Consider the following 23,428-nt stretch of genomic DNA (forward strand, 5'->3'; position numbering starts at 1 on the left):
GAGTCAGTAAAATGATCCGAACTTCCCATCACTAGTGGCTTGCAGCTTTTCTTCTTTGTTCACTTATAGGGTCGAAACTGCTCTATAGCGCCACCTGAAGTGCTGGGTTGTCACTGGCGCAAAAAAAAATGGTTTTATTTACAAGTTTAAGTGCTATTCTGAGGGATAGTTAATCCAAAAATGAAAATTCTGTCATTATTTCCTCACCCTCATGTCGTTTCAAGTCTGTATAACTTTTTCTTCTGTGGAACATAAAAGAAAATATTTTTATAAAAGTCTCAAGTGTTTTTTTGTTTTTTTTTCATACAGTGGAAGTCAAAACTGTTTGGATTCCAGTATTCTTCAAAATATGTTCTTTTGTGTTCTAGAGAATAAATGCATGATGACAAATATATTTAGGTGAACTACTCTTTTAAGGTTTTGATCTATCTAATTAGCATATAGTAAATAAACTATATAATGTGGGTAATGTCTAACTCATTGGGTATTGTATAACTCATCTGTTGTTCTGTAAAAGTCCCACCACTAAAATTCACAGTCTGTTGTTAACGCACAAAAACAGACAAGCAAAGTGATACAAACAGTAAAACTTCTCAATGCCTTCTCAATGACTTTATATCATCAATCTTGAAACGCCAATCAAATTTGAGATCTGTACCTAACAGTATAATATAAAAGGGACAAACAAAAGACATGAAAGACAACATAGTACACTGCTGCTTCTTTTTTTTTAAATAATTTTATTTCTTTATAATATTTGTACAAGGCAACAGTGCAAACTTGCTTCTCTACTTACAGTCTATGTACATGAAAAAAACATGAGGTCATATAAACATGACAAAACTTTTATTTCCTTTACTTGGAAAAAATCTGATCCCTCAAGCAGTGCACCTGAAAAACAGGATAGAAAAGACAACACATTTATGGTCACAAATGATACCCAATCAAACAACAGAATCCCATTTTATTTTTAATCCGGGCTCTTACCTAAGTTTCTGACACAGCTCCTAGATTATTGGCTTCAGTGGTTGGGATAACAAAAGAACTCAAGCGAATATCAGTAGCACTGTACTATAGAGAGCAACCAAACAAGATACACACAAGAATAAGTAAACCAAACTGCCAAAAGTGTCAATTTACAGTACAGTACAAATCAAGAAAATTAGCTTGTAAACTATGAGTGACATGGCGGCTTACAGGCAGTTCTCTGGGTGATGACGAGAATGGCGGGTCACTGGCATACATGCGGGTGAAGGGTTTCTCTTTGGTAGCGGGGTGATTCGTGCAGCAGAGGCGCAGAGTGGCAGCAGGGAGGTGGATGTGCCAGATGCTGCTGTGTTTCTTCACTAGCTCATCCAGCATCCTGAAATATGCATTAAATAATGCTGGACATGTAGAAACAATATATTTTTACAATATAATTTTTTCCACCATTATAAAAAATGTATTGATCATGAAATAGTTAAATATCATTTCTGTTAAAGGGTTAGTTCACCCCAAAATTACATTTCTGTTCTGTTTACAAATTAAGATATTTTTGATGAAATGTTGAGATTAGATGTTTTTTTTATCCCCCATAGAAAGCAACGTAATTAGCACATTCAAGGTCCAGAAAAGTAGTAAAGACGTTGTTAAAATAGTCAACATGACTACAGTGGTTCAACCTTAATGTTATGAAGCCACAAGAATACTTTTCTGGACCTTGAATGTAGTAATAACGTTGCTTTCTTTGGATAAAAAACCTCTCCGATTTCATCAAAAATATCTTAATTTGTGTTCCGAAGATGAACAAAGGTCTTGGAACGATGGGTTTGGAACGACATGAGGGTGAGTAATTAATGAAGAAAATTCATTTTTGGGTGAACTAACCCTTTAAGAAGCAAATATTACTGTTAAATCAAGTCACATCACATATTGGATACATTTCTCAAGTTCAAAATATGATGCTGTACTCATTAAGAAGTGATTCAGTGACCAAGTCCATGTAACCAGTTTGACGGTGGTGTATCACCAAGGCGTTTGCATTCAATCGCAGCCGTTTCTTCAACTCACGATTAATCTATCAGAGAGAAAATGAGAACCATTAATCAATGATATGAAACTCAACTGTTTTTCCAAAACAAATGACTGATAAAAGAATTCCTAGATACACACTACCATTAAAGGTGCCCAAGAACGTTCTTTCACAAGATGTAATATAAGTCTAAGGTGTCTCCTGAATGTGTCTGTGAAGTTTCAGCTCAAAATATCCCATAGATATTTTTAAATTCATTTTTTTAACTGCCTATTTTGGGGCATCATTAACAATGCACTGATTTACACTCGGCGCCGCCCCCTTAAATCGCATGCTCCCTGCCACACCAGCTGTCGACTATATTACAGCGCATTTACAAAGTTCACACAGCTAATATAACCCTCAAATGGATCTTTACAAGATGTTCGTCATGCATGCTGTATGCATGCTTCGAATTATGTGAGTAAAGTATTTATTTGGATGTTAAAGTTTTATTCTGAGTGAATTTGAGGCTGTCCTCCGTGGCTAACGGCTAATGCTACACTGTTGGAGAGATTTATAAAGAATGAAGTTGTGTTTATGAATTATACAGACTGCAAGTGTTTAAAAATGAAAATAGCGACGGCTCTTGTCTCCGTGAATACAGTAAGAAACGATGGTAACTTTAACCACATTTAACAGTACATTAGCAACATGCTAACGAAATATTTAGAAAGACAGTTTACAAATATCACTAAAAATATCATGTTATCATGGATCATGTCAGTTATTATTGCTCCATCTGCCATTTTTCGCTGTTGTTCTTGCTTACCTAGTCTGATGATTCGGCTGTGTGCAGCTCCAGACGTTAACTGGCTGCCCTTGTCTAATGCCTTTTATAATGTTGGGAACATCATGGGCTGGCATTATGCAAATATTGGGGCATACACCCCGACTGTTACGTAACAGTTGGTGTTATGTTGAGATTCGCCTGTTCTTCGGAGGTCTTTTAAACAAATGAGATTTATATAAGAAGGAGGAAACAATGGGGTTTGAGACTCACTGTATGTCTTTTCCATGTACTGAACTCTTGTTATTTAACTATGCCGAGGTCAGTGATGGGAATAACGGCATTATAAATAAACAGCGTTACTAACGCCGTTACTTTTTGCAGTAACGATTAATCAAACGAATTACTTTTTCTCCCGTTATAACGCCGTTACCGTTACTGGCAAAAAAAATGCCGCGTTACTATAATTGAGCCCACTGAAGCGGTTTTCATCCGAGTAGGCTCTCTCTCAGCCATAGGATCTGCAAAGTTTTTTCTCTGGTCTGTGCTGCGGATAGCCATACACAAATATAATTTTAAACTGATAATAATAAACGGTGTGTATGTGTCTGTGAGCATGCGAGCGAAACGCGAGCTCAAGCCAGAATACCCTTTGTGACATGCTGGATACCTATATGTGAAGTAAGTTTTCTAGTCGACTAGTAGTTATTAATTTAAGCCGTTAGTTGACTAATCGCATTTATATTAATTTAATTTCTTAAATACTGGAGCGAATAAACCATAATAATGCGTTTATGTAATATAGGCTATATAGAACTCAAGCGCACGCATAAAGCCTGCCATAAAATCACGGCAAAAGTAATAATTATGAATGTGACCAAAACAGCACGGAGACATTTTAATTGTTTATTAATAAAGTAATGTTTTCTTAATCAGTGTCGGCTGTGAAGATGAAGTTGACATTGCTGACTCTCGTTATCTGCTCATTGTGGGCGCGCCTTAAGAGAGAATGCACATTTCTTTCGGTTTAGTCTACATAATCAAAGTAGCCTATTTATTTTCGTTTTTAGATATTTCAAGCTTTCTATAGATATATTTCTCATGTATGTGAGGCAAGCAGCCGCTGAGTTTCGGTTTATTTAGCCTATAAGTCGCGCTCCAGTTCACGCGCCATTGATCGCGCCCGCGCCTGCCAAGATTATATTGTCTGCTATATTTGCTTCTTATTTATTAAATCCAGGCAATTGGTTGATGAAACATTGATTAAAATTAAGATACAATTTTTACAAAACGAAATTCACTTTAAAGAAAGGCTTTCTACAAAACAAAACTTAATGAAGTGTTTAAAATCATGTCTGACCCACTCCGATATACTGCGCATCTTATGATGGATCTTACTCATGCTGTTCACTTTTCATAATCAAGTAAATTAATTTAAAACATAACACAGGACTATTTAAACATAAATATGAAACTACATTTTCTTTAATGGCTACCAACACCTATTGTAGAGTACAGAGAAATTTCATAAGCAAGAGCGCATCATGTCAGGAGTCGGATCAAGAATAACTTATTCTTAGACTTAAATTTAATATTGGGGGCATTCAAGTTATTTGACATGTTTAAAAAAAAAAAAGAAGAAGTAACGCAATAGTTACTTTCCCTGGTAATTAGTTACTTTTAAAATGATGTAACGCAGTTACTAACGCGTTACTATTTGTGAGAAGTAACTAGTAACTATAACTAATTACTTTTTTAAAGTAACGTGCCCAACACTGGCCAAGGTAAATACATTTTTTGAATCAAGGGCACCTTTAAAAAGTTGGGGTTTAGATTTTTTTAATTTTCTGACAGAAGTCTCTAATGTTCAACAAAGCTGCATTTCTTTTTAAAATACACTAAAAACAGTATTACTGTGAAATATTAATAACTTTTTTTATTATTATTTTTTAAAGATTTTAAAATGTTATTCCAGTGATTCCAATAATTTATTCCTGTGATCAAAGCTGAATTTTCAGCATCATTACTCCAGTCTTCTGTGTCACATGATCCCTCAGAAATCATTCAAATATGCAGTTGTGCTGCTTAATATTTTTATGGAAACTTTGATCAGTTCTTTTCAGGATTCTTTGATAAACAGAAAGATCAAAAGAACAGCATTTATTAGATTTAAATAGATTTTTCTTGTAACAATGTAAATCTCTTTACTGTCACTTTTGATTAATTTAATGCACCATTGCTGAATAAAAAGTATTAATCTCTTTTTTCTTTAAATCTTACTGAGCTGAAGTCTGTGTGTCTCTTACTTCCAAGAGGATCCGCCTGGGAAGCCGGGAGAGAATTCCGAGAGGGTATCCTTGCTGACTGATGACTTCAGCAAGACACTGGGCCACATCCTGACTGAGTTTCTGAGTCAGAGGAAAAGCTTCCACCCATTTGGAATGGTAGTCAGTCAGAGTCATGATGTGCGTGTGCTTGTCTACTGTCGGAGAGAACGGGCCTCTAACATCCAGCCCAAGCCATTCCCACCTCTCTTTAACCTGAGTGAAAGGTTAAAAATTTCTTATTCAGCTACAGTTTAAATGTTCTTATTCTGTTCTATACTATCTATAAAGGCTCAAACACAAACAAATATAACTATAACAATTACTATATTGGCATCCACATCAAGGGACAATAGCAATATACTGCAGTTATGCTGTCTGCTTCTTTAAATGGTTTTTTCATTCATCAGCTTCATCCCGTTCATGGAAAAATAATTTTGAAAGTGTTTCGAACAATAGCACTCCTCAGTGTTTTTATCGTTACAGTTGTGGTGTAGACTTTACTCTCATAGAATTAGAAAAATGATTACAACTCTCAAATTATGAAAATAGGATCATGTAGAAAGTTCACACACACACACACACACACACACAAAATGTACTCAATCCAGAAGGGTTGTTGTCATTCTCACTATCTACAGCACAGCATGACGCAAGACAATATCTGATTATCTTGTCATCATCTTTCATAAAAATGCAATTCCCCAGAGGACTTACCCAAATTAAATCTTCCTGATGAAATCTTAGCTACAAGCAGATACCCTTTTATGATAAAAGTTGCACTGCATTTCTGACGTAAACAGCCTTACCTCGATTATGTGGGGTTTTGTTTGTCCAAGAACGCCATAAGCCACATGAGGCATCTGAATAAGAAATAATAGGAAATGCATAATTAAGACTTGAAGTCTTGAAATGTATTCAACAGTACACCATGATTACTTACAATATTTAATTCATCATCTCCAGTCCAGCGAATGTTCTGAATAAAAAAAAAAAACAACAGACATATGTTACTGGTGTGAACCACATTTTTGTGCACAGGAATGTAAAAATAATATTACTATGTCTTAATTGTCTTTATTAAGTTTTTTTATATGAAAAATAATCAAAAAAAAAATTTCATTACATTGGGCAAACAGTATCCACTGTGAAAGAAACTGGGTATAGTCATGCTTCTGTCCAGAGCTTCATCACCCATGATGGTCCATGGTGGGCTGAACAAGCAAATGAAAAGAATAACAATTAAAACAGAATAACATCAACACAGATTGCATGCATCTGATGAGCAGCTGCAGACCTTTTTTCTGTTTCAGTCAGCCGCTGTGTGTAAACACTCTGTGGGTCTGCTCTCATCTGGCTGGAATTATTTTCTGTATCATTCGGGTGTAAACTCATGTCTGTAGTTCTGTGCTCAGGCTTTTCTGAGTCAGACGTCTGTGAGGTTTCTGCTGTCATATCAGGTGCTGCTTGAAGGGAGGATTTTGAGTCACCAACATTTCCCTTCAATTGCAAGCAAAAGACAGCAAAGAGGAAAATTTTGTCATCATTAATAAAGAAGGCAGTCAAAAGGCATCTATGCTAGTGATGGGTGCATTCAAGACACTGCTTCGTAAGCTTCAAAACTGTAGCAAATGTTTTACTTTGAACCAGTGATTCGGACTCACATGATTTCAGTAAAGGCTTCATAACTGTTTCAAAACATTTAGAATTTAATGGTTTCAATCTCAATTAACTAATGAACCAGTGTCTACATGGCTTTATACTGAAGGCATTTTAATGGCACATTTGTATAATAAAAAAAGAAGTATGATTAGTCAAGCCCTCCACAAAACAAGCCCTATAAATAATTAAAAAAAAAAAAAATACAAACATTTAATATTTAAAAGTATTTTTTTAGATTGCATTTAATAGATTTCTCTTCCAAGAAAACATTTACAATTAAATTGTAAAAGATGACTTGCGTGTTTGGGCTTTTTTTGTTGTTGCAATTACACGGTTTTGACCAGCAGGTGCCGCCAGTGTGTAAGGTTTTTGCAGTTTGGAACAGTGAAACCTTTTTCAAAACAATTGTTCCAGTTGCAAAAAGCTCAGTTTCTTCCATCACTAATCTATACTCAGGTGAGTTAAGAATGCTCTGAGCCACCTTCAAATTTGGTGTAAAGATGCAATGCTGAATGAAAGACATACTAACATATGCAGCTCTGACCCACTTCAGTATCAGAGGCTGCATTGATGCCGCTTTGGTTTAGTGTAAATGATGAAGCATCAGTGCGGGCTTCAACTTTGTCATATATTTTATTATTTATGGTTTCATATTTTCAATGTATAATTTCACATTAAAACGTTAATTTAGTTATTTCTAAAATTGTAATTTCTCTGTTAATACATACATTCACATGTAATTCAAAGAAACAATTAATAATGCAAAATGCAAATAAAGAAGGTTGCATAACTCACCAAAGCTCTTCTGCTTCTGGGGTTGATTTGAACCTGTAGGGGAGAAACCAGAAAGTAAAAAAAATATATATATATATTTAAATGTAACATAGAAAGACATTTTAATGGATATTTACATGAAATTTCAAGCCAGTGTCCTGTGCTGGTGTAACATACTATAATTACACAACAACTATTCTAACCTGCTTTAATTTAAACCTCAATTAAGCTAATATCTTATAATTATTCTAAACCCACTGTTTAAGAATTGCTTATATCATTTGTGTGCATGAAATCCTTGTACCTTTATGATTTAAACTAGTGAAAAACCTAAAAGTTAGTGACCAGTGACATGAAACAAGACACATTAAAAACACATGTTCACGTTCGCTTTATGTTTTAAAAAAGTTTCACACACCTTTCTTTCTAGATAACGGTTTGGGAATGAAAAGATGGTCGGCACAGCCCATGAATGAAGTCTTGTTCTCTTCCCCTCTACAATAAAACACTTCTTTTCAAAGTGGATAGAGCAAATTTTACTATTGGGAGCAGGTTTCCAGTCTTTCCATCTTAAATTTTTAAGCCACTTTTTCAGTAAGTTGGGATCTTTCAGCGGGAATCTGAAATAAAACAAATACGAGAACACGAACTTAATATCATACCGTCAAGAAGTTTTTAATATAATGTAAAGTGAAAGCTTTGCGCTTACTTGTGGAATGAGACGCTCTTGTTCCTCGCAGCAGTGTTTTTACAGTTATATGCACAACATATGAACACCATCGTGTTTCGGGATCAACATTCAGGTTATCTACCGATTGTATACTTTTCTAATGGCTTTTATCAAAGATGTTGTTTTATGGTTATCGTATCGTTAATGCTGTGTTGTATTATATTTCAAAAGACGTATTATTAACGAACAAACAGACTGTGCACTGACTATTCACCAAAAACCAAAACAGACACCTGAGAGCCAATCACAGTTACAGCTCCGTCTACATCTGTGGTGTCTGCCTACGAGAAGCGAAAACACACATATCGCCACCTTCCGGACAAAATGAGACTTGAGCTCAGATTAACTGACACTTTGAGTAGTTTGGCTGCAAGTCTTTTAGTAGTATTTTTCAGCTGTTCTTTTTGTTTTTTTTTCAGTAACTCTTGAAAACCAGGAACATAGATTATGGTTGTACACTTTAAAGGATATTCAGCACCAGTTATGCCAGTACATATAGGCAGAAAATTTTGCCTGGTTTCACAGACAGGACTTAGATTAAACTGGGATTATACTTTAGATCAATTATTTAGGGCATTTAAGTAGCTTTTATAAATGTGCCTTAGAAAAAAACATTACTGGTGTGTATCTTGAGACAAAACAATAGCACACTGACACATTTTAAAGTATGCAGTGCAAGTTGCTTTCCGTTAAAACAGCTCAAACATGCATTTTAGTCTAGGACTATAGGCTTAAGTCTTGTCTGTGAAACCGGGGGAAAGGCAGGTTGTTTTGTATGGAAAAGAGCCTGAAGAAACCTGAAGAGTTCCATACTAGTCAAGTCAAGTCAAGTCAAATTTATTTATATAGCGCTTTTACAATTGGTAATTGTTTCAAAGCAGCTTTACATATTAGACGCACAGAAAAAAAGGGAAGTGGTTAAAAATAAGCTGTACAAACAAGCGTGGTAATATGTAACATATACAAGATGGTGCTACATTAAGCCAATGTCGGCTGACTCCCAGGGGTGGAAAAAACCCCCTAGGAGAAAACCCAGCGTGGGAAAAAAGTCCTAGGAGGGAAAAAACCCCTTGGAAGATATATATAATATATGTAAATGGATATGGAGATCAAAATCTGAATTATACATTTTTATTATAGAGATTAAAAATAGATTATATATATATATTTGTAAGCGGATACGGGGATTTAAAAATCTATGCAGCCAGAACTGGATCTGTAGTCCCATTGTCTCCTGGGCTGCGTTGTAGTCAGGTCCAGACACAGGTTCTCCATCTGATCTGGATACGGCCTGGATCCAGCACCCGGAAAACCTCGGGATAAGCAGAGAGACAGATATTAGCGTAGATGCCATTCTTATTCTGATGTACAGGTATATCTAGTGTTATAGGAAATGTTCTCGGTTCCGGCCGACCTAATTATTGCAGCGTAACAATCCTTTAACGGATTTGAAAAATGTTAATGTATTGATAATGTGTTATGTGTATGCAAGAGCAAAGAGATGTGTTTTTAGTCTAGATTTAAACTGACAGAGTGTGTCTGCTTCCCGAACAATGCTAGGAAGATTGTTCCAGAGTTTAGGTGCTAAATAGGAAAAGGATCTGCCGCCTTCAGTTGATTTTGATATTCTGGGTATTATCAACTGGCCTGAATTCTGAGATCGCAATAAACGTGAAGGACTATAATGCATTAAGAGCTCACTTAGGTACTGGGGAGCTAAACCATTTAGTGCTTTATAAGTAAGTAGCAAGATTTTAAAATCTATACGATGTTTAATAGGGAGCCAATGTAATGTTGACAGAACTGGGCTAATATGGTCATACTTTCTGGTTCTAGTAAGAACTCTAGCTGCCGCATTTTGGACCAACTGTAGTCTGTTTAAAAGCCGAGCAGAACAACCACCCAGTAGAGCGTTACAGTAATCTAGTCTTGAGGTCATGAATGCATGAATCAACTGTTCCGCATTTGTCATTGAGAGCATATGTCGTAATTTAGATATATTTTTTAGATGGAAGAAGGCGGTTTTACAGATACTAGAAACATGACTTTCAAATGAAAGATTGGTATCGAAGAGCACACCCAAGTTCCTAACTGAGGACGAAGATTTAATGGAGCACCCGTCAAGTGTTAGAGAGTATTCAAGGTTTTTTCGTGAGGAAGTTTTTGGTCCAAAGATTAGGATATCAGTTTTTTCTGAATTTAATAATAAGAAATTTCTTGTCATCCAGTTTTTAATGTCAGCTATGCATTCTGTTAGTTTTGTGAATTTGTAGGTTTCGTCAGGGCGCGAGGAAATATAGAGCTGAGTATCGTCAGCGTAGCAGTGAAAACTAACACCATGCTTCCTAATTATCTCTCCTAAGGGCAGCATGTACAGAGTGAAAAGCAATGGTCCTAGTACTGAGCCTTGTGGTACTCCATACTGAACCTGTGATCGATACGACATCTCTTCATTAATTATTACAGACTGATAACGGTCAGATAAGTACGATTTGAACCATGCCAAAGCAATTCCACTAATGCCAATATAGTTTTCAAGTCTTTTTAAAAGAATGTTGTGATCGATAGTGTCAAAAGCAGCACTGAGATCTAATAACACTAATAGAGAAATACAGCCACGATCGGATGATAAGAGTAGATCGTTTGTAACTCTAACAAGAGCAGTCTCAGTACTATGGTACGGTCTAAATCCTGACTGGAAATCCTCACAGATTCCATTTCTTTCTAAAAAGGAACACAGTTGTACTAATGTACAACTGTACTAATGCACAGTTGTACTAATGCAGTACTATATACTTCCAGACCTATAATAATGTATTGTAATATGCATATAATATATTTTTATTGTTTCATGATGTACTCATTTTCTTCACTAAGACCCCACACAGCTCTGATTTGCTAAAATAGTTGTGAGTGCTTAGTTTAAATTGTTTCTAAGTTACACACCAAATGCACAAATGTTTTTTTTTTTTCAAGAAGGGAATTAAGCGCACTAAATTGCTTCAAAAAGCATTACTGTAAGAATAAAAGACAGCCATGTTATTCATTACCTGCTTTCATTGTCATCAAAGTGACTCACCATTCAGGAGTAATAAACTGCATAACCAATTTTACTAATTTTACTCAAACATGATAAGTGAAATGTATTTATGTGATGTTTGTTTGAGTTACATGTACTTTTTTACTTTACATTTTGATTATTTTTGATAATTAGATTTAAAAGAAAAAAATAAACACCCACAACAAGCATAAAACACCATCAACACTAATAAAAAATAAAATTTATCTTTGTGAATCCAGAAGGCAAACATATACGCCTTCACTTCAGTTTGAAAGCATCTTCCAGGAACATGAATTTAATGTCATGTATCCAATTGCATGTTCTTTGTCTGATATCAGACAGCCTCCTGAAATTATATCCTTCCATTTCAAGGGCAAATCTTGCCTTTTCTCTAATGGCCTTGCTTCCTAATGATATCTCCCAAGGGTAGCATGTATAGAATACTGTGTCTTCTCTGCTCCCGCCAATCTCCATATCCGCTACATCTGCAAAGGAAAAGGACAGTATCAGTCAGTTATCATTACCAGTCACCTGCAATTCCCCATTCACTTACCTGCACTGTTGTTTCACTCATCTGGTTGTTCAATAAACACCTGTTTACCTGCATTCCAGTGTCTCTGTCCCTTCTGTTTGTAACAGAAGACCGGACCGTAACCGCTGAACACCAGAATGAGCACACCGGATCTATTCCAAAAGCTTGTGGACGATATGAGCAATCAGTATGTGAATCTCAACAATGGTGACAATAAAATATTCAGACAATCAGATCAACTCTGGACATCACAAAAAAAAACAAAAAAAAAAACTAAAAGACACAACAAAAACCAGCTTTGTTCCATTTAGAGAATTCAATGATGGTCAATTTGATTCCTTTACGAGGTTTCAAAGATGGTCTAATTTGTTCTATTACAAGATTTAAATTACTGTTTTGTTCTTTCATGAGATCTTGATGATGGTTGTTTTTTATCCCCATTATGGGATTTCAAAGACAGTTAGCCTTGTTTTGTTACAAAAGTTCAATGATGGTCAGTTTTATTTCTTTATGAGATCTCTATGATGGTAGGTGTTGTTCCTTGGTTTCTTTACAAGATTTCAATGACAGTCAGTTTTGTTCCATTCCAAGATTTCAATGAGAATTGATTTTGTTCCTTTCATGGCCTTTTTTTCCCATTACGAGATTTCAATGCCATTTGGTTTTGTTTACTAATTAGATTTTTAAAAAGCAGCTCGCTTTAAATCAAAGTAACCAAACCGACCGTCTTTTGAAAGTTCATAACAGAACAATATCCCACCACAACTGAGATTGCGTAACATAAAAAAAGGCCATCAGTGAAATCTGGTAAGAGAGCCAAGTAACCAAACCAGCCAAATTTAGAAAGTTCATGACAGAACAAAATCCCACCACCACTGAGATAGCGTGTCCTAAAAAAACCAACCATCAGTGAAATCTAGAGATGGAAAAAAAAAAGACCGCTTTTGTCTTCAAAATCTGGTAAGAGAGCGAAGTAACCAAACCAGCCGACTTTAGAAAGTTCATGACAAGAACAAAATCCTACCATCACTGAGATTGCGTAACCTAAAAAAAACCACCCATCAGTGAAATCTCATGATATAACGAGACCGATCGCCTTTATTTTCAAAATCTGGTTAGAGAGTGAAGTATCCAAACTGGGCGTCTTTTGAAAGTTCATGACAGAACAAAATCCCACCACCACTGAGAAAGCGTGTCCAAAGAAAACTGGCCATCAGTGAAATATAAAGACAGAACAAAATTGTCTGTTTTTGTCTTAAAAAAAACAAAGTAACCAAACTGGCTGTCTTTTGAAAGTTCATGAAAGAACAAAATCCCACCACCTACTGAGAACACGTAAAATAAGAAAAACGGCCATCAGTTAAATCTAGAGACAGAACTAAACCGACCACCTTTGTGTTTGAAATCTCGAAAGAGAGCAAAGTAACCAAACCGGCTGTCTTTTGAAAGTTTATAACACAACAAAATCCCACCACCACTGAGATTGCATAAACTAAAAAAAACGACCATCAGTGAAATCTCATGATATAATGAGACCGACGGCCTTTGTCTTCGAAATCTTGTAAAAATAGCAAAGTAACTAAACCGGCCGTCTTTTGAAAGTTCATGACAGAACAAAATCCCACCACCACTGAGATCACGTAACCTAAGAAAACTGGCCATCAGTTAAATCTAGATACAGAACTAAACCGACCGCCTTTGTCTTCAAAATCTCGTAAGAGAGCGAAGTAACTAAACCGGTCGTCTTTTGAAGAGTCATTACAGAACAAAATCCCACCACCACTGAGATAGCGTGTCCTAAGAAAACCGGCCGCTTTTGTCTTCGAAAACTTGTAAGAGAGTGAAGTAACCAAACCGGTCATCTTTTGAAAGTTCATGACAGAACAAAATCCCACCACCACTGAGATTGCGTGTCCTAAAAATACGGCCATCAGTGGAATCCAGAGACAGAACAAAACCGACCGCCTTTGTCTTTGAAATCTTGTAAGAGAGCGCAGTAACCAAACTGGCCGTCTTTTGAAAGTTCATGACAGAATAAAATCCTACAACCACTGAGATAGCATGTCCTAAGAAAACCGGCCATCAGTGAAATCTAGAGACAGAACTAAACCGACCGCCTATGTCTTCGAAATCTCGTAAAAGAGCGAAGTAACCAAACCTGCCGTCTTTTAAAAGTTTAAAACACAACAAAATCCCACCACCAATGAAATCACGTAAACTAAGAAAACCGGCCATAAGTTAAATGTAGAGACAATACAAAACCAACCGCCTTTGTCTTCGAAATCTTGTAAAAAAAGCAAAGTAACCAAACCGGCCGTCTTTTGAAAGTTCATAAATGAACAAAATCCCACCACCACATTTCTTACATAACCTAAGAAATGTAACCTAAGAAAACCTAAGAAAACCAGCCATCAGTGAAATCTAGAGACAGAACAAAACCGACCGCCTTTGTCTTTGAAATCTCGTAAAAAAAGCAAAGTAACCAAACCGGCCATCTTTTGAAAGTTCATGACAGAACAAAATCCCACCACCACTGAGATAGCGTGTCCTAAGAAAACCGTCCATCAGTGAAATCTAGAGACAGAAAAAAAAACGACCGCTTTTGTCTTAAAAATCTTGTAAGAGAGTGAAGTAACCAAACTGGCCATCTTTGAAAAGTTCATAACACAACAAAATCCCACCACCACTGAGATTGCGTAAACTAAAAAAATAGCCATCAGTGAAAACTCACGATATAACAAGACCGACGGCCTTCTTCTTCGAAATCTCGTAAAAAAAGCAAAGTAACCAAACCAGCCATCTTTTGAAAGTTCATGACAGAACAAAATCCCACCACCACTGAGATAGCGTGTCCTAAGAAAACCAGCCATCAGTGAAATCTAGAAAAAGAAAAAAAAAAGACTGCGTTTGTCTTCGAAATCTCGTAAGAGAGCGAAGTAACCAAACCGGCCGGCTTTTGAAAGTTCCTGACAGAACAAAATCCCACCACCATTGAGATCGCGTAACCTACGAAAACCGGCCATCAGTTAAAGGTGCTAAAGAGGATGTTTTGTTTTATACATTTTTGCAATATTACTTGAAACTGTCTTTACTAACTGATAAAAGACTATTTATTAGGTGCACTGAAAGGAATAATATTAATATACATCATCTGTGCACGAGTTAGGGCCTTAAAAACATCAGCCAATCGTTTACGCGATCATCGCATAAATGATTGGCCCTCTGGCTTGTCAATCACTGCCATAACATTCCTCGTGCGAGACGTGCGAAGCGTGCAAGACGTGTGCGGCTGCATGCTCCAGTAACTTTCCACACTCTACAGGCACCGCATGCAATGTTTTTGTCAGGAGACAGGAGTAACAACTGCAGATTATGAGTTACCTGCGGTGAGTCCGACATAATGAATCCACTAACACGACACAGCGAATGCCGGTGGTAAACACTCGTGTTCCAATACTCGTGCACGAGTTTTGGGAGGCGTTCCCTCGAAATGAGCTGTGAAGGAGGGGGGTTGTTCTTACGCATGCGCTCATTTCAAAAACTCACTAACAGTCTTTGGTTTCTCAGTCAATGAAAAGATCCTCTTTAGCACCTTTAAATCTAGAGACAATACAAAACCAACCGCCTTTGTTTTTGAAATCTCATAAGAGAGCGAAGTAACCAAGCCGGTCGTCTTTTGAAAGTTCATAAAAGAACAAAATCCCACCACAACAGAGATCACGTGTCCTAAGAAAACTGGCCATCAGTGAAATCTAGAGACAGAACAAAACTGACCGTCTTTGTCTTCGAAATCTCATAAAAAAAGCAAAGTAACCAAACCGGCCGTCTTTTGAAAGTTCATGACAAAACAAAATCCCACTACCACTGAGATAGCGTGTCCTAAGAAAACCGACCATCAGTGAAATCTCGTAATAGAAGAAAACCAGACGCCTTTGTCTTCGAAATCTCTTAAAAAATGCGAAGTAACCAAACTGGCCGTCTTTTGAAAGTTTATGACAGAACAAAATCCCACAACCACTGAGATCACGTAACCTAAGAAAACCAGAAATCAGTGAAATCTAGAGACAGAACTAAATCGACCGCCTTTGTCTTCGAAATCTTGTAAAAAAAAGCAAAGTAGCCAAACCGGCTATCTTTTGAAAGTTCATGACAGAACAAAATCACACCACCACTGAGATTGCGTAACCTAAAAAACAGCCATCAGTGAAATCTCATGATACAATGAGACCAACTGCCTTTGTCTTCGAAATCTTGTAAAAAAAAAAAAAAAAAAAAAAAAGCAAAGAAACCAAATCGGCAGTCTTTTGAAAGTTCACGAAAGAACAAAATCCCACCACCACTGAGATTGCGTAACCTAAAAAAAATCACTGAAATCTCATGATATCATGACACCGATTGACTTTATCTTCAAAATCTGGAAAGAGAGCGAAGTAACCAAACCGGCCGTCTTTTGAAAGTTAATGACAGAACAAAATCCCACCACCACTGAAATTGCATGTCCTAAGAAAACCGGCCATCAGTGAAATCTAGAGACAGAACAAAACCGGCCGCCTTTGTTTTCGAAATCTCGTAAAAAAAGCAGAGTAGCCAAACCAGCTGTCTTTTGAAAGTTCATGACAGAACAAAATCACACCACCACAGAGATTGCGTAACCTAAAAAACAGCCATCAGTTCATGCCAGAACAAAATCCCACCACCACTGAGACAGTGTGTCCTTAGAAAACTGGCCATGAGTGAAATCTAGAGACAGAACTAAATCGTCCGCTTTTGTCTTCGATATCTCGTAAGAGAGCGAAGTAACCAAACCAGCCGTCTTTTGAAAGTTCATGACAGAACAAAATCCCACCACCACTGAGATTGTGTAAAATAAAAAAAATAGCCATCAGTGAAATCTCATGATATAACAAGACCGATGGCCGCCTTCTTCGAAATCTCGTAAAAAAAGCAAAGTAACCAAACCGGCCGTCTTTTGAAAGGTTATGACAGAACAAAATCCCACCACCACTAAGAAAGCATGTCCTGAGAAAACCAGCCATCAGTGAAATCTAGAGACAGAACTAAACCGACCGCCTATGTCTTCAAAATCTCGTAAGAGAGCGAAGTAACCAAACCGGCCGCCTTTTGAAAGTTCATGACAGAACAAATTCCCACCCACCGAAAGTTTTGTCAGTTTTGTTCTGTCACTAGATTTCACTGATGGCCGGTTTTCTAAGGACACTCTATCTCAGTGGTGGTGGGATTTTGTTCTGTCATGAACTTTTTTTTGTTATGAACAGCCTGTTTGGTTACTTCGCTCTCTTAACAGATTTTGAAGACAAAGGCAGTCTGTTTCGTTATATCATGAGATTTCACTGATGGCTGTTTTTCTTAGGTTATGTGATCTCAGTGGTGGTGGGATTTTGTTCTGTCATGAACTTTCAAAAGATGGCCGGTTTAGTTACTTTGCTTTTTTTATGAGATTTTTAAGACAAAGGCCTTCAGTTTTGTTCTGTCTCTAGATTTCACTGATGGCCGGTTTTCTTAGGACATGCTATCTCAGTGCTGGTGGGATATTGTTCTGTAATGAACTTTCAAAAGATGGCCAGCTTGTTTACTTCGCTCTCTTTTACCAGAATTTGAAGACAAAGGCAGTCGCTATATCATGAGATTTCACTGATGGCCGTTTTTTTTAGGTTACGCAATCTCAGTGGTAGTGGGATTTCGTTCTGTCATGAACTTTCAAAAGACAGCCGGTTTGGTTACTTTGCTTTTTTACGAGATTTCGAAGACAAAGTTGGTTGGGTTTGGTCTGTCTCTAGATTTAACTGATGGCCAATTTTCTTAGATTACGTGATCTCAGTGGTGGTGGGATTTTATTCTGTCATGAATTTTCAAAAGACGGCCGGTTTGGTTATTTCACTCTCTTACAAGATTTCTAAGACAAAAGCAGTCGATTTTGTTCTGTCTCTAGATTTCACTGATGGCCGGTTTTCTTAGGACACGCTATCTCAGTGGTGGTGGGATTTTGTTCTGTAATGGACTTTCAAAAGACAGCCGGTTTGGTTACTTTGCTTTTTTACGAGATTTTGAAGACAAAGGCGGTCGGTTTCTTTATATCATGAGATTTCACTGATGGCCGTTTTTTTTTACGTTACGCAATCTCAGTGGTGGTGGGATTTTGTTCTGTCATGAACTTTCAAAAGACAGCTGGTTTGGTTACTACGCTCTCTCTCACCAGAAGTTGAAGACAAAGGCAGTTGGTTTCGTTATATCGTGAGATTTCACTGATGGCCTGTTTTGTTAAGTTATGCGATCTCAGTGGTGGCGGGATCCCAAAAATGTCAAGGCGGATTCCTTATCTCGTCTCTATAACCCAGAAGAGAATACTGAAGATCCTCAACCAATCCTACCTGAAAAGATTATTGTGAGTCCAATCAACTGGTCTGAAGCAACCCTTGCCTCCTCCAATGCCTCTACCAACACTCCGCCGGGTAGTCCGGCGGGTTTGCTCTACACCACCAGGACACGGTGCACTTCACTCATCCATTCTTCCCTCTCGCTGCTGAAAGAGTGCTTCTGGTGGCCCAACATGGCTAGTAACGTAAGAAGCCATAACGCGCCGCACACGCGTGCAGTGTAAACGAGGTTCGTTTCGTTCGCATGTCGCGTCTTCTGCGCGCTCAAGTTAATTATTTCAAATGTAGGCGCACGGCAAGCTCGCTCATAATGGAAGCGACGCGCATCAGGTGCGACGCGCTCACCTTTTCCAGGTGCAGCGAAATTAAAAATTCTCAACTTTTCAGAATGCCACATCTGCTGTTATGTGACAAGAACCAACCGATGAGCTTCGACCTTTCCTAACAACATCGAAAGCTCAGCCGAACAGCTGATCATAGCTGTATAGGGCGGTTTTTATTTCTCATCTCCATAAATATATCTAGTAGTAGAGCTAATGCAAGGGCTAGAAATCAATTTATCCTTTGCTGAAACTCTCTTGTAACGACAGACGCCACGGGAGTGAAGGGAGAAAGCGGCGCAGCCGCGCTTTCCACGCATTTTTAGACGCGACGTGAACGGCGTAGCAAAAATATGTGGGAATATACTGCAAATTATAATGTCATATATTACATAATACATAGGCTATCCATATATGGGAAACTAGTGCTTATATTTTTCAATGTACTGGGCCTACACTGACCATGTATGGCTGATACAATATATTGATACAATATTTAAACATAGGCCTAAAGACAAAATAGTAGCGATTATATGTAAAATTCATAAAAGTTTATCCTTTATTGTGCATATATATTGCACATAAATATTCCCATATAAATGTGAATGTAGCTATGTACACACATTCACGAAATGAGTTACAGCAGATTTAAAGGTTCGTTTCTAATTACTGTTAAAGGAAGTGTCAATGTTGAAATTAAGTGTTATTTCATGTGTTTTGCTCAATGTTAATATAGGGGGAGATAGTGTTTAATGTTCTGTTATTTGGGAATTTAAAATGGTTTCTTGTATTCTGAGTTTGTGGGGTTACCATTGTGCTGAAGAGTAGAGCCTGTGGTTAGGCTGAAGTAATTACAAACATATGTTTTATATGAAGACATGAAAGTTAACTAGACATATAAAACATATATAATGTTAAAACTAAAGTATAAAAGATATCGTGCCTTATAAATTACTGTGTGTGTATGTACTGCTCAAAATAATAGTTGTTAATAGTCTCTGTTTAGCTGATCCATCCATAGAACAAATAAAAAAAAGCCCTGAAAATTGATAAAAGAATAGGCTACATTATACAGACACTTAATATTTAATGGTATTAGATGATTAGTTTTTCATCTGATAGATTATACTTTCAATAAAACATTTCCAATGGGTTTGTTAAAGCTGTTTTTATGCATGTTTGGCGTGAGTTTTTGTTGCATTTACACTGTTTTGACCAGCAGGCGTCACCAGCGTGTGGTATTTTGAACGCTCCGAAACAGTGAATCATTTTGCGCAGTAATTGGTTCAATTGATTTGAATCTTTGAAATGCTTCGTTTCTCCCATCACTACTATGACTGTGTTTGTTGTGGAAAGAGAAACTGATGATGTTGTCTACTTGATAAAGATGCAGTCATTGTATAGCTGGATGATTCATCCAGGATTCATTCAAATGATGTCATTTTTAATTATAGCAAGACTGTAATTCTATATTGAACACTAAGCATTTTGAACTGCAACACCTGTTAGACTCACCCAGACGCCAAAATATAAATCTCAACAATGGTGACATGCTTCATGGCACAATGCATTATACCTGACTATTATTAAGTTGAAATTAACTGCATTACATCTAGATAAAAAAAACCTGTAAGATTAGACATTATAAACCCTGTTTTGTAATGTAATAGGCTACATTTACATTACAAAACAGGATTTGTAATTTAAATGTGTTGACTGCACAACACAATTATTAGATACAAATGACGTCAGTGATTCAGACTTTACAATGATAAAACCATCAATAGCTAAAAATCATCATCTGATCTCACTTTGTCTTTCTTTGCTACTGCAAATGTGTTTGTTTGTGGAGTTGTTTAATCCTCTGCTGAGATCTGGAGAGATTTAATGTCTTTTTTTTATCTTAAGTTGATTTCATCTAAGGCTGTGCAGTCATTTGTAGTTCTTGTGTTTCTGTTTGTCTCTTTTTTTTCTGTTCTCTTCTTTCCTTCAGTGATTCTGCTTGTTAACAGGCTTGTTAATGCTAAGATGATTCTATAAATAATATATAAAAAATTGTGGCTAAGATAAGGTCCAGATCTGGTTTTGCTCTTGGCCAATATGTGGCATGGCTATGGCCTGCTTGTGGCTCAGATCTGGCAAACAGGAGCAGTACACCCAAGTGCCATCATCCCATGCCACATGTGGCCCAGATCACCATACCACGAATGGCAGATGTGGGCCAGCACAAAGTTGCAATCTGGGAAGCAACAATCATTTTATACACCCATTGAACAAAAATTAATAAGAAATAAGAAACTGCATGAATTACCAATAATTTGTTTAAAACACATTACAATGTTTCAAATCAATCAATAAATAAATCAAACAGTACAGGATTAAAAAATAAATGGCACTGGACAGAAAATGATTTTGCCTTCAGTGTTATTAATGACTTTTCACTTCAGTGAATTTGCCTTTTACAGTATAGAATGTCTTGCATTATTCAGAATAAAACATTAAAAACCACAGCAGTGTGACTGTGATATACATAATATCTATCTTTTTATACTTTAACTTTTTATAATGTATAATTAATCAAAGAATACTTTCCATTACAGTATTTTACTGTTAAAATGTGGATTTTCATTAATACTGACTTTTACATGAATCTAATACATGTATATTTCAAACAATAGACAGTTAATCTGATTACATGCAAATACTCAATTTAGGAAAAGCTATTATTAAACAGGTGGGTCTTCAATGACTACACTGATCACACACATAGATGCTTCTTTCTGGATTAAAGCAAAAAACAAAACAAAAAATCTAGTAATGCAGTGCTTTAAGTTTATAAGAGATTAAAAATGAATCCAGGGAAATAGACAGTGACATCTGTTATACTCTCAGGATCAAATAAACATCATATCAAAATGCATTTAGCTGTATACTCTCAGCAACTCAGCTAAAATTATACATGATAAATCGTGTCATTCACAGCCTTTGAATTCTGAGTTACTGTTCATTTGTGGCCTCTTCAATTATGATCAATTATCTCATTAATGCTAATCTAGGTGTAATAGTCAAACACTCCCTAGTCTTGTAGAGCCAGACCTTTATCTCACCATTAAGTGAACAGCCTGTAGGCAGAGTGCCATCTGATGATGAGACTAAACACTCCCTGTATTCAGTGCAATACAGTACACCCTAATCTCTGAACTCTTGTCTGTATTCGGATATTGCTTTATTTGCTGTTGATAGTTTGTGCACAACAATATGTCTATACTGTCCTCATTTGATAAATTACATGGAGTGCCAATGGACAAATAAATCACCATTTCTTACATAAAAAAGGTGTTTTTTTGCAACAGTAAATTTAGTGCATGATGGAAAATAGGAGTCCAGTCTTAATGGTCTGAACTTTTGGAAAATCCATTTTGAAGATTTTGGGTTCATTAGCCAATCAGGAAGATATAAATATAAATATATTTATATAAATAGATTAAAAAAAAACAAAAAACAAAAAAACAAAAAATGGTGTAGTAGGTCATGACTTTATGGTAAAATGAAGGCAACGAATGCCACCAGTAGAGTGCAGCACAACCCAACAACCATTAAAGTGGGAATACATTTGTGAGGTGAGAAATTATTAGAAAATGAGATTATGTTTGTATTTATTTGATGGATATAGAGTATTTTTACTATTTTTAATTAATCTTGCTGATTCAGGGTTGCAGATCCATTGTAACACATGGAGATTTGGATATCTTTGTCTTGTGAATCCAGAGCCATCTAGGTCACAATTATGAATCTATCTATAAAACACACACACACACACACATATATATATATATATATATATATATATATATATATATATATATATATATATATATATATATATATATGTTTATATATATTTTTATATATATTTTATAAATAAATATATATATTTATATTAAATAAATAAATATGTTTTATATATATATATATATATATATATATATATATATATATATATATAAAACATATATTTATTTATTTGAACCATTTTCACATCTTCATAATCTCATAAATAATTAAAAATATATTCTCACTAATGATGTAACAACTCTCTTTACAAAACAAAACAAAACAAATAAAAAACAAAGGTTTACTATGTCTGACAAATCTCCAATAAATGTACTTCATGTACAATTTAAAATATGCCTATGGCCCTTTATCATTACCTACCTGTTTTATATGTGGTCCTTCCTTTTGTTGTACGTTGTGTTAATAACTGATATTTGAATGAAACATTAAAAAACACAACAAAAACAATGACAATAAACCAACACAAACTGTTGAAACACTGTTTGCTGTATTTGAAGTATGAACTTAGTTTTGAGAAATATACTAATATAGTGTTGAGAAAACCTCAGCTCTTCTTGAATACAGCAGCAGATTAGACTAGATTAGATTTTAAAAAAGTTGTTCGCATGCAGTCATTATACATCTATTACAGAACAGCTGGAAAGCTCTCTTTCAGCCATTACAAATCCATTACAGAACAGCTGGATGGTTTATTCCTGGCTTTCATAATAGTTTTACAGTGCAGCTGTTTTAAAATCATTGCTAAGCATTCTGGCTTTATTGTAAGAAACAATGCATTAAATAATGTAAATAAATGGGATGCGAACAGGTCAACAACAAAATCATTCAGTGCCTAATTTCACATCATAAACAGCTTGCTTGATTATAAGATAACATAGCAAGAATCAGGCATAATTACAAAATATATGTAGCCTAAATACTTTAGATTTTTGCCATTTTATTGTATCACAATAAAGAACTAATATTACTGAAAAATGTATTTATTTATTTAT

General features: G+C 36.0%; 1 protein-coding gene across 2 annotated transcripts; it reads right to left on the bottom strand.

The window, feature by feature from the left end:
- Positions 1-714: 714 nt before the first annotated feature.
- zgc:163143 (uncharacterized protein LOC795946 homolog) lies at positions 715-8,553 on the bottom strand. 2 transcript variants are annotated; one of them, XM_048195014.1, is made up of 12 exons: positions 8,253-8,552; positions 7,962-8,163; positions 7,565-7,597; positions 6,405-6,607; positions 6,234-6,321; positions 6,051-6,086; positions 5,917-5,970; positions 5,090-5,323; positions 1,953-2,059; positions 1,198-1,363; positions 988-1,071; positions 715-891 (listed from the first exon to the last, which is right to left on the bottom strand). In XM_048195014.1, exons 1-11 carry the CDS (start codon positions 8,321-8,323, stop codon positions 988-990), a joined length of 1,278 nt encoding a protein of 425 aa, XP_048050971.1. In that variant the 5' UTR covers positions 8,324-8,552; the 3' UTR covers positions 715-891. The 2 variants fall into 2 exon arrangements, with proteins under 2 accessions (XP_048050971.1, XP_048050980.1); XM_048195023.1 differs by lacking the exons at positions 715-891; positions 988-1,071 and having other exon boundaries at positions 1,247-1,385; positions 8,253-8,553.
- Positions 8,554-23,428: the final 14,875 nt, after the last annotated feature.

This window comes from Megalobrama amblycephala, linkage group LG1 (genome assembly GCF_018812025.1).
Source record: "Megalobrama amblycephala isolate DHTTF-2021 linkage group LG1, ASM1881202v1, whole genome shotgun sequence".
NCBI lineage: Eukaryota > Metazoa > Chordata > Actinopteri > Cypriniformes > Xenocyprididae > Megalobrama > Megalobrama amblycephala.

Bases quoted from the DNA above. Each gene is read 5' to 3' on its own strand.
- zgc:163143 (XM_048195014.1), bottom strand. From the start codon at position 8,323: ATGGTGTTCATATGTTGTGCATATAACTGTAAAAACACTGCTGCGAGG. The intron at 6,322-6,404 runs GTCTGCAGCTGC...TTGCTTGTTCAG, and splicing joins CTGACTGAAACAGAAAAAAG to CCCACCATGGACCATCATGG. The intron at 1,072-1,197 runs GTAAGCCGCCAT...TGCTCTCTATAG, and splicing joins CATCACCCAGAGAACTGCCT to TACAGTGCTACTGATATTCG.